The 11634-nt window shown below is 33.7% G+C and overlaps 1 protein-coding gene across 9 annotated transcripts in view; it reads right to left on the reverse strand.

Moving 5' to 3' along the window:
* Nucleotides 1–11634, reverse strand: part of DMXL1 (Dmx like 1) — a 140500-nt gene that overhangs the window by 53838 nt on the left and 75028 nt on the right. For 8 of the 9 annotated variants that reach the window (XR_009053985.1, XR_009053986.1, XM_057736921.1 and 5 more), the window contains exons 28-30: nt 11231–11479; nt 5146–5324; nt 416–546 (exon numbers count right to left, since the gene is read on the reverse strand). Coding sequence is in view for 7 of the 9 variants with exons in the window: in XM_057736921.1 (XP_057592904.1) it covers nt 416–546; nt 5146–5324; nt 11231–11479 (559 nt within the window). In the remaining 2 variants the exon portion in view is untranslated. Of the gene's footprint in view, nt 1–415; nt 547–5145; nt 5325–10732; nt 10847–11230; nt 11480–11634 lie in introns of all 9 variants that reach the window. The other variant, XM_057736948.1, reaches the window with a different exon arrangement.

The raw sequence follows: 11634 nt of genomic DNA on the forward strand, positions 1-11634 counted from the left end.
CACATGACACAGAGCAACTAAGCCCATGCACAACTACTGAGCCTGTGCTCTAGAGCCAGTGAGCCACAACTACTGAGCCCATAGTGCTCTAGAGCCCATGCTCTGCAACAAGAGAAGCCACCGCAATGAGAAACCCATGCACCACAACAAAGAGTAGCCCCCACTCGCCACAACTAGAGAAAGCCCACATGCAGCAATGAAGACCCAACACAGTCAATAAATAAATTAAAAAAGAAAAAAGAAAAAAAGTATAGATTGTCCATTCACAGACAATCAAAAAGTAGCTGTGGAATTATTGTTAAGGAAGGGAATTTAACAATATCAACTAAAGAAAACTGGATTATAATTCACCAGCCTATTAATTTCATATGTATTATTTTCAAAATTCATCCTGAATTTTTTTAATATTCCATACCTATATGAATTTGAATTAGAATGCTCTTGAAGATGGAAGTCTGAAGCTAAAACATCATCATCTTCATCATCACTTTCCAGACTCTCCTCTGAATCATATTCTGCTTTACTTTGGGAAGCAGGTAGAAAAGGCTAAAATAAGAAAGTTACAGAATTTATCATCCAACTATCTGATTTAATACAGTCAATTATATAATCTAATATTAGCAATTTATCCCATTTTTGGGTACTTCATTATAAGAAAGTAAAGTAACCAGTACTTGGCTGCTTCTATGCCTTCAACATCACTTTACACAATGCCCTTATTTAGTCATCCAATCAACAAAAATTTATTAAGTATCCACTATGTGTCAAAAGTATACCCAATATAAGAAATTTTATGACATGTACATAGTCACTGCCCTTATAGAACTTCTATTTTAGTGGAAAAAAAAGAACAAATAATAGAAAACTAAATATAAATTGCACTTAGTTGTGTTATAAAGAAAAAAATAGCACTGGGATAAAAATATTAACAAGAGTTGAGATAAGCTGATCATGAAAGGCCTCTTTGAAAAGTGTCATTTATGTGAGACCTGAAGGACAAGAAGGAATAAGCCATCTAACAAGTGGGAAGAAAAGTATTTTAGGTAGTAGAAATAGTATGTTAAAAGGCTTTAATAAGGGAAAAGAGTTTGGTATGAAAAAAAAAAGTTTGGCTGAAGGTTGGGAGAAAAGTTGAAGAGAATAGCAGATGACAGATCAGGTAGGGTTTTTGTACAACAGAGTATAATGGAATGCTACTAATGAGTTTTAAGTAGAGGACAGTTATTGAGATTTATACTTTAGGAATATTACTATGACCACAGCCTTATGAGAGAAAACTCAAATGGCAAGAGTAGAAATGGAGACATCAGTAACTAAGGCAAGAGCTGGCAGTCTAGATTTGGTGTTAGTGATGGAGATGGAGAGATATAATACATTCACAGTACATTTGGGGGAAAGCATTGACAGATTTACTGATCAATCTGGAGAGCAAGGGAAAGAGAGGGAAAAGATGATTTCTGGGTTTCTGGCTTGAGCAACTATAAGGAAGAAGATGCCATTTACTAAAACCGGAGGACTTTGATTGTGATGAGGGAAGTATTGAAGAAAATAAATACCAAAAGCCCAAATCTTGAAGAAGATTAAAACTGACAGATCAGGTAGAAAAGGAAGGATGAAGAGAAAAGACTATGAAGGAATAAATAGTAAGGTTAGGAAATAAACTAGAAGAGACTGGTATCAAGATAATAAGAGAGAAAAGTAATTCAAAAAGGAGGAAATGGTCACATGGGTTGAATACTGCTAAAAGGTCAAATAAGATGATGATAAAGAAGTTTCTTATATTTGATAACCCAGATACCACCTTGATCTCAACCTTTGATGTCAACAACAGCAGTTTCAGTGGGGTAGTTGTGTCAGAAGTCATACAATGGGTAAATACGAAAGGGACCTGTGGTAATAGAAAGATAATGTGTTTACAGTTTTGAAAAGCTGAATGAGGACGGGAAGCAGAGAAATGGGACAAGAGTTGGAAAAAGCTTTGAGGTCAAAGCAGGATTTAGGCTGGGAGACAGTAGAGCACATTTCTGTTCTGATGGGAAGAGCCAAGAGAGAACAGTAGACAAGAAAAGCAAAGACAGGATTCAGAATAGCACTAGAGTCTTTGATAGGAAGGCTGCTTCCTTGATAATAACAAGAGGAGAGAATAAGATGAGGGCTTCATGACAGAATGACAAAAGAGTTCTGTCTGGTTCTATTTTTTTTTAACAACTTATAAGATGAGGTCATCAGTTAAGAGCAAGGGTGAAAAGAGGTGTGGGAAATTTGAAAAGGAAACATAAAATTTTGGGTCCAAAGAAGCCCAATAAAGAAACATAGCAGGGAGGGTAGAACTTCTGGAAAAGCTGAGCGAGGAATTTGGTAAGTCCTCTTCCCCAAAAGCAGTAATAAAACTGGAAAAAGTTGTCAAAAACAACCATTAAAAGATACTGGAAAATGATCAAATACATACAACATATAGACAAGTATTTATTCAAGAAAAACTAGTGAATCTCTGGTAAAAGTGAGCATCTGGCATTTTGGCCAGGAGCTACTCCTAGCCCAACCCCTGCCCTCTGTGGCCCATTTGTTCTATCAGGGTCAGCAGTTTGTGAGGACAAAGAACTCTGCTGCCTGGCCAGAGGGGGCTGACTTTAATAAGAATTCCACGCCCATAAATCCAGAGAAAACTGTAATTCAAAAAGATACATGCACCTCAATGTTCACTGCAGCACCATTTACAATAGCCGAGACATGGAAACAACCTAAATTATCCATCAACAGATGAATGGATAAAGAAGATGTGGTAAATACATATAATGGACTACTACTCAGCCATAAAAAAGAATGAAATAATGCCATTTGTGGCAACATGGATGGACCTAGAGATTATCATAAGAAGTGTAGTAAATCAGAAAGATAAAGACAAATACCATATGATATCACTTATACGTGGAGTCTAAAATATGACACAAATGAACGTTATCTACAAAACAGAAATAGACTCACAGACACAGAGAACAGACTTGTGGTCACCAAGAGGGATGTGGGGTAGGGATTGGGAGTTTGGGATTAGCAGATGCAAACTATTCTATAGAGAATGGATACACAACAAGGTCCTACTGTATAGCACAGGGGACTATATTCAATATCCTGTGATAAATCATAATGAAAAAATATGAAAATGAATGTATATATACATATAACAGAATCATTCTGCTGTGGAGTAGAAATTAACGCAACGTAAATCAGCTAAACTTCAATTAAAAAAAAAAAAGAATTACATGCCCAGCAGCATTGTAAAAAACAAGAACTCTCAGCAGCAAACAATGAGGGAAGGCTAACACCTCAACTACCCTGAGGTTGTGATACATATTGGAGCAAGGGAAGACCATCCAGAATTTTAACCAGATTCAGGAACAAGAAAACTAAAGAAGACCTTGCTAATCAAGAATCATATACACAGCAAAAGTAACTATGCTTTAAAAATGAAGATGAAATAAAGACATTCCAATATAAGTACATAATAAACATCTGTTGAATGAATCAATGATTGCAAAAGACAATGTGAAACAAGGTGATATAAATGCCCTTTACCCTGAAGCATGCAGAATATGAGAAAAATAAAATCCACTGCTTAAGAGGACTCAGAGATTGGTGTCATAAGGAAACAGTGAGGTGTCAAATACAAGGAAATAAGGAGAAAATCCAGAAGTTCAGAATGTGAGGGATTTGGCTGATCACAGGAGAAGCAGGTGATATAGGCAGTTCTTGCTTGGCATGGTAGTGCAGGAATATAAAAATGATGATGCAAGCTGAAACCATGCAAAGCAATCTTAATAACCAACGGAAAAATTACAAATATTCTGTGACCATTAAAAAAATTTGTCAAAACACTAAAAACTCTTAGCTATAAATGTATAGGAAAATGAAAAAAAAAAGTAAAAATATTTATTTAGTATACTGTAATTAAAAAATTAGAAACAGTCAGAATTAAAGTATTTTATTTCTTTGTAAGACATTTATCAAGAGTACTTTGAATAGTGCTGGCCTTCTTCTAATTTTGTAACTCAAGATACAAAGCAAGCATTTTTTCTAATCGTTAGCAAATTGTCATACTCCTTTCTAAGTCTGTATCAGTATCCAACTTTTTACTCTGGACTTTCAATGTTGTGAAATATTACCCAGAGTTCTTTTAATGCAAAGTTTTTTTTGCCAGTTTCACTATCTCTGGGACATCTTCTTCCTTTTGTCACACCTTCCTCATTTATGTTGATAAACTGGCCTTCACTAAGCTCCTCTGTCTATACATCCAAAGTCTCTCAAATGATAGCAATGTCAATATTCCCAAAGCTAACTATTTTTCTATAACTTTATTTATATTTGATTTGAATTTTACTTCCAGGAGTGTCACTTTACATTTCACAGTTGCACTTTCATCTTTGTCAGCCAATTCCCTCTTCTGATTAGCCGGTTTTATAAAATGACACTTGTATTTATTATGAGAGGTAAGGAGGCAAGACAACTACATGCTTTTCTGTCTGCTATAAACTGAACACTGAAAAACAGGTACCAAATGATCAATCACTGACAGACTTTGAAAGAACTATTGTGATTGGTCACTGATCATGAGGTGCATCTGTTATTTACAACGTGATTTGTGGACTGAAGAGCTAGCAGATGAGTTTGTACCGTACGTGATTACTCATTTAATAAACTGTGGTAACTTTAAACCTGAACATTGTTGTTGAGGGACTGATGTTATTTAACTAAAAACTGAAATCTGTGTATATCAGGACAACGCAGGACTGCCTGGAGTATAGAAAAGCAATTAGAAAATGCATGGCACTTTGATTTCTGGCAGTTTTGATTCCTGAATTACTATCAAGTACATTAGCATTAAGGTGCTAACCAATCTATCTTTTCATCTTACTAAGAACATTGTTTTAAGATGCAGAAGTCATAATTTATAAAAGAATTGCCTTAAAAACTGGTTGAAATATGCCCAAAATATTTTCAGTATATTTTGTGATAATGTACCCTGATAAAATGAAAATTTTCTAAACCAGTGTGAAAAAACATTTGGAAACACCAACAATTACACTTATTTTAAGCATTTTCATTTCTCTTTAACTATACAAATAATTATCTGGATAACACTTATATTACCTTGGCAATGAAATAGTCCCAGATACTGAGCTCAGGTGGAATAAACTTCTCTTTAACTATCAGTGACTCCTGGCTTACTGGTGGTAAGGAAGAAGTTACTGAGGCAGATTCTCTGCAAGACATTTTTGATGGCCTAAAACGTTTGTTCTGTTTCTCTCCTTCTTCCACTAGTGAAGAAACTAATAGGAACAAAATAAGGTATTACTAAAAGGAGCACAATTTTCATTGTACTGATTTCACCTATTTTTACATACGGCCTAAGGTTAACTACAAATAAGTACACACACAAAACTGAGATTATTATGATAGAAAGGTAAGAAAATAGTGGAGGAAGTGAGACAAAAATCATCTCGTATAGCAATCTTTGTTTTTATCTCATCTTGTCCCTTACTCTGTGAATGCTGAGTTACCTATGAAATATGTAGGTAATAGGATGTAATATCTGCCTATAAATGAGTTCATAATTTAGCTAAGACCATGACAGAAAATTATCTACATCTTTTTATTTTGTTTTTTAAGAATATCATGGAGGGGAAGAGTAACATGGGACGTCAATGGTAATTAAAGGCAATAACTCATTTATCAGGTTCTTCAGTAACCACTTGGCCTTTTACCTACTAAAAACTACTATTAATTTTTTACTGAAAATATTAAAAAATTCAACCACCACAACTACTTACTAAATTGATTCAGACTTTTAGAAATGGCTTGGAGATAGAATTTTCTAGTCAACGGAATAACAAAGAAGAGAGAGAAAATGCAATCTTTATTGTTTTAACTTCTAAACACTTAGCCAATATTCTCTAAATATTTTACCTTAGAATATTAAAGGCATCAGCAAAGAAAAACAAGTTATACAAATCTTTAATCAACACTAAGTCACAAGATGCAAATCACCAGTAGAAAAACAAGGATCTCCTGGACATAGGCATAGTCTAATAGATAGGTAAAAAACTCCACATTAAAGAACACCAATACCCTTCCTTCAATGGTTCCAGCAAGAAGCTACTTACCTTCCAAAGGAATACAAATATTTGTGCTGTAATACAATTTTGTTTTATTGCTTGAAGCTACTCAGCTTGCATAGACAGCATGCTCATGCATTATATCAAGCTACAGCCAAGGTGAGTCTAACAGAATAATTTAATTATTTCAGAAAAAATGAAATAAAGATGAGTAAAATTAGTATACTAAGAGACTGCTAAAAAGTGGTATGATTACTACGTAATCTTTCAAATGACTTTAAAAAGAACCATCATATTCAATGTTTAATTTTTTCTCTCTGATCTTATAAGCAATTGAGAATCAATAATCATATTCCTAATATATCTGTTGCATACACTTACATACATTCTAAAACTTAAACAGTGGTTTAACCAAATTCTCAATGAGTAAAAAATTTAGAATATAAAGTTATTTTTTTATCTGTCAAAAAATTAATGCTGGGACTTCCTAGGTGGCACAGTGGTTAAAAATCTGCCTGCCAAGGCAGGGGATATGGGTTCGAGCCCTGCCCCAGGAAGATACCACATGCCTCGGAGCAACTAAGCCTGTGCGCCACAACTATTGAACCTGTGCTCTAGAGCCCATGAGCCACAACTACCGAGCCCATGTGTTGCAACTACTGAAGCCCATGCGCCTAGAGCCCGTGCTCAGCAACAAGACAAGCCACCTCAATGAGGAGCCCACGCACCACAATGAAGAGTAGCCCCCACTCTCAGCAACCAGAGAAAGCCCATGTGCAGAGCAACAAAGACCCAACACAGCTAATTAAAAAAAAAAGTAATGCTATATTTTAAAATAAATCTATCATTTGACTTCATTGTTACTATTCCGCTTGTTTTGTTTTTAGATTATTAGAAGGCATGTGATGTGAACACAGACGGTTAGGGAAAAATAAAACTTATAACGCTAAATTCATAGACTTTACCAAGTTTGCTATGTCATAAAAAAGTAGAGTTTTGAAAGCAAAACATAAGAAAGCTTTTTTAAGAGAGAAAAACACTGGAAAGTACAATGTGTGAACCCAGATACATGACATGAAAATAAGAATTAACCACACTGAAGGGAAATGTTTAAAATTACAGACTCAATTCCAGAAGTATAAAACTTCTTATCAAAACATTTCTGATGAACAAGGACAATAGGGGAAAAATGGCAAACAGGTTCGCAGTACTGAATGTTATGTTACCTGAAATGCTACAAATAAAAAGACCTCAGTGATAGCTCCTAGCAAACAAGAAATGGTTTGAAGCTTGTCATTAGGGTAGATGCTCCCTCTTCTTTTGCCTCAAATTGCAGCAAGACCTAAGGCAATTTTATGCTTAAATTATGTTGAGTTCAACTGGTCATGAAGCTTAGGGGCACCAGTAGAAACTGTATAGCTGCTGGGTGCTTAACCATTTGTTTTTGAAAAAAGCTAATAATAAAATATCAAGAACTGTGCCACTCCTTGTATACAGACTGATTCTACTGTTCTATTACTACGGTAATAAATGGCTACTTTACTAGTAATAAAAGAAAGTTCTAGTAATAAAAGAAAAAAGTCACCATTAAAAAGAAATGAAAAGGAACTTGGATATAGGTAGAGCTTATGAATTATAAGGGGCATGAAGAAGCTAGAAAGTAGGTAAAGAAAAACTAAAGTATGCATAGGAATAATGACAATTCTTATATCTACAAATATTATGAAACACAACAAAAATTCTTAAAATAAAAGATTTTGTATTGCTTTACAATATGCAATAAAAAAGCAAAAGTATGGATTTCTGTTAGCAGAAAAAAAAGTAACTTTTCAAAAATTGCTATTGCTTAGCTAATTGTCTACTTTAAAAATTAACCATAATAACAAAATAATTCAGAACTCCATAAACGTACACCCACATTATAGTTTTAATTAATTAGAAAAAATAAATCCCTCATTAACATATGCAGAAATCACAAAGTAAATTAAATTCAATTAAAAAATAAATTACTGATTTATGTACTTTAACATCTTCGTTAAGAATTTTGACCTGCTAAGCTAAAGTCTAATAAAAATCATCTACCATTTTCTTATATTACAAAGCATAAATCATATTTAAGTTTTATGTCACTAAAAGTACATTAAATATATAACAGACATGTAGAGAGAAAAATAATTTAGTTCATAAGACCATTATTGCAAAGAAAATTAAAATCAGAATTTGTACCAAAACAAGGAAAACAAATGGTGACTTTTAAAATCCTCTCATAGCACTAAGTTTATGAAAACACTTTTTAAAAGATAGATATTTATGGGTTTTAAGCATGTATTTCATCTTCAGTATATAATGCAGTGACACTGAACAGCTGTCAGAAAGATGAAATATTCTAGACTTGTCAGTTTTCATTTGGCCATATTTAAACACTAAAAACTAAGTATATATCTATATACATCTATATATTAATTTTGGCTGAATTCAGATCAACTTTTGTAAAACACATCATTTTGTTCCCTTGATCAACAATGTATACTGTATATTATCTAACACGATTACACTCTTCGGACATCATGATTATGTTCAACAGTAATTCAAACATGCAGGGCTGCTTATTTACAACCTAAAATTTATCAAGCTGCTGTGTTGCTTTCAGAACAACATACAGAGAATGGACTGGAGAACTCGAGGTTTGGGAGGGGGCGGGGGTGAAGGGGAAGCTGAGATGAAGCGAGAGAGTAGCACAGACATATATATACTACCAACTGTGAAATAGATAGCCAGTGGGAAGTTGTTGTATAACAAAGGGAGTTCGACTGGAGGATGGAAGATGCCTTAGAGGACTGGGACGGGGAGGGTGGGGGGGACTCGGGGGAGGGTGGGAGGGAGTCAAGGGAGGGAGGGAATACGGGGATATGTGTACAAAAACAGATGACTGAACTTGGTGTACCCCCAAAAAAATAATAAATAAATAAATAAAATTATTAAAAAAAAAAAAGAACATAATAATGCCTTCAAAAACTGAGATTTCAGAACTCTACCTCTCACTGAAAGCCATCCCTCTTTGTCCCTTTGTCTTGGCTGATTTCCTGTTCTCAGATTTTGTCTCTCCAACCGTCAGTTTATCTGCCTCACAGGACTGCTACTTCCAATTACTATTACTGCCTTTGCTATCTACTATCTTCATTTCTTCCCTTTTTTATGTTTTCTTATTTTTTTCTTTTTCTACTTGCTCCTCCACAAACTAAATCAGCTTTAGAAACAGAAGGCCTTTGGCTTCATCATTAAATGAGCATACTCCTTTTTTCTGGTTAGCAAACTTACGAATCGTATCATTTATGCTTTCTGTAAATGCTCCTTCAGTTACATCCATCACTGATTGCATTCAGAATAGTTTCTGGGTTCTTATACACAGATGAGCATCACATAACCTGTATGTGGCTACATCCAGCCCCATCACTAAGTAAACCACATGTTTTAAGTACCCTGTACTATCTGGTTACCATGTCCCAATCCAAGAGGTTAAACATATATATACAGATAATTTTTTTCACTTTATTTAGGATTCAATAAATAGAGAATAGAGTTTATTATATGATATTTGTAACTACAAACAGCTAAATCTGAACAGTTAAACAAAGAACAACCTAGACCTTGAATAAGACTGTTTATGTATCTGTGTTCATAACTGCTCCAGGAATTGCTGAAGTTGAGACTTGCTGACTGGTTAGTAAAAATGTATTTTTAAATTTTTACAAGTGTGTGGATATTCTATTTCAATTTATCTCTTTATAACATTTTACAATTAACAAGATCACAGTCCTTAATCTCAGTAGACCCATAAATTGTATTCCCTCTTAGACTTTGGAAGTTTTTCTTTAAATGAATTCAAATATCTGAAGTTAAGTATATATTCCAACATGAGTTTCATAAGTTAGTCTTTTTCTATTTTTATCCATATAAAAAATAAAGTACAGGAAATAACTCTTTAAAAATTAGAAAGGAGATGTTACAGGAATTAAAATACTGATGAAAATTTGAAAGCCAAGATTATCACATATGGGCTAATAAAAAAAACACACAAGAAAGGCAGGAAGCATCATGAAGATTCTTTTCAGGTCAAAGAGTTTGTTTCAATCTTTAAATAAATATCATACATATAGTTTCAACATTAGAAAGTTAAGAAAACGTAATACAGTTGTTTAAAATATTTACTTTATATGGTATTATGAACACTTAGAAATCCAAAACCCCTAATGGCTGGAATCATAATATGCAGAACATAAAGCAGCCTTATTTGAAATGTTTTTCCAGTCATTTCAAGCCATAGTCTGATTTATCATGATTAGCACTGACATTTCTTTATTTCTAAACATTTAAAAATATGTTAAAGTCTAAGGAATAGAAAACATCAAAACAAAGAACTTAGAGCATAATAAAAAAAAGTAGGGATTGTTTTCTAAAATGCTAATCATTGTTTTAAATCAAAAATATGACTTGATTAATGGAAACTTTTCAATTTTCTAAATGCCAAACAAATTAAAACTGACCCACTGTATCCCAACCCCTCCAAAACAACACAAAGCAAGCTGAACTGTAAAAGCCTATTTCTAAAGCTAATATCTTGCCTGCAAGACTGGGAGGGCTATGAGAACTGATGCTTGAAAGAGCTTTGGAAAAGCCCACACATTCCATGGAGAATACCACTACCTGGTGGGGGCTAGGCATAGCAAAGTACCTTCCTGCCAAAGAAAGAAGAGAGAATCTGTATTTGGGATAGAACAAAAACCAATGTTACAGTATATTTCAAAATAAATGAAAATTTCAATAGTAAAAGATTTTAAATCACATTAGATAGTTCTAATCACTGGTGCATTAGTATTCTAAAGTTTGATAATTACACCAGAAACTTTATATTGTATATTTACCATAAAACTATTTGTTCATGCTTTAAGAAAACGGTCTGCAACAGAACTTTCTGTGAATAAATTAAAATGTAATTACATTTAAAAAAGTTATCATTCAGATGAATAAATAAAACTGTAGCCTTAAAAAATAAATAAAATAAAATAAAATAAAATAAAATAAAATAAAATAAAATAAAATAAAACAGATTAAAAACTAACCAGGTAAAGCTTTTGAGTGTGTCTGTTCTTTGCTGGGAACATGTGCACCTCCACCAAATACAGCAGACCACATTTTTTCATTTAGAGGGTGGGCCACAATCCGAAATAGTTCATTACTAGAATGTGTTGCCAAGCCATGGATGAAGAGACTAAGATACACTGCTGTGAGAATCTCACAGAGCAAGACTGTAAGCCCTGACTGGGCTTCCTCCCCAGAAGAATTCAGAAGTCGAATTAAAGAAGTTATTCCTAGGAGAGACAACAAACATAGCTACCATTAGCTACCACTGACAATAAATTTAGTAAATAAAAAATTGAATTTTCTAATTTTTGAAAAAACATCACAGCATCAGGATTAAAATATTTTCTTTCACAGATTCACAGACTAGTAGAGCTTACTGCAG

The sequence above is a fragment of the Hippopotamus amphibius genome, chromosome 1, assembly GCF_030028045.1.
Source record: "Hippopotamus amphibius kiboko isolate mHipAmp2 chromosome 1, mHipAmp2.hap2, whole genome shotgun sequence".
NCBI classification, from domain to species: Eukaryota; Metazoa; Chordata; class Mammalia; order Artiodactyla; family Hippopotamidae; genus Hippopotamus; species Hippopotamus amphibius.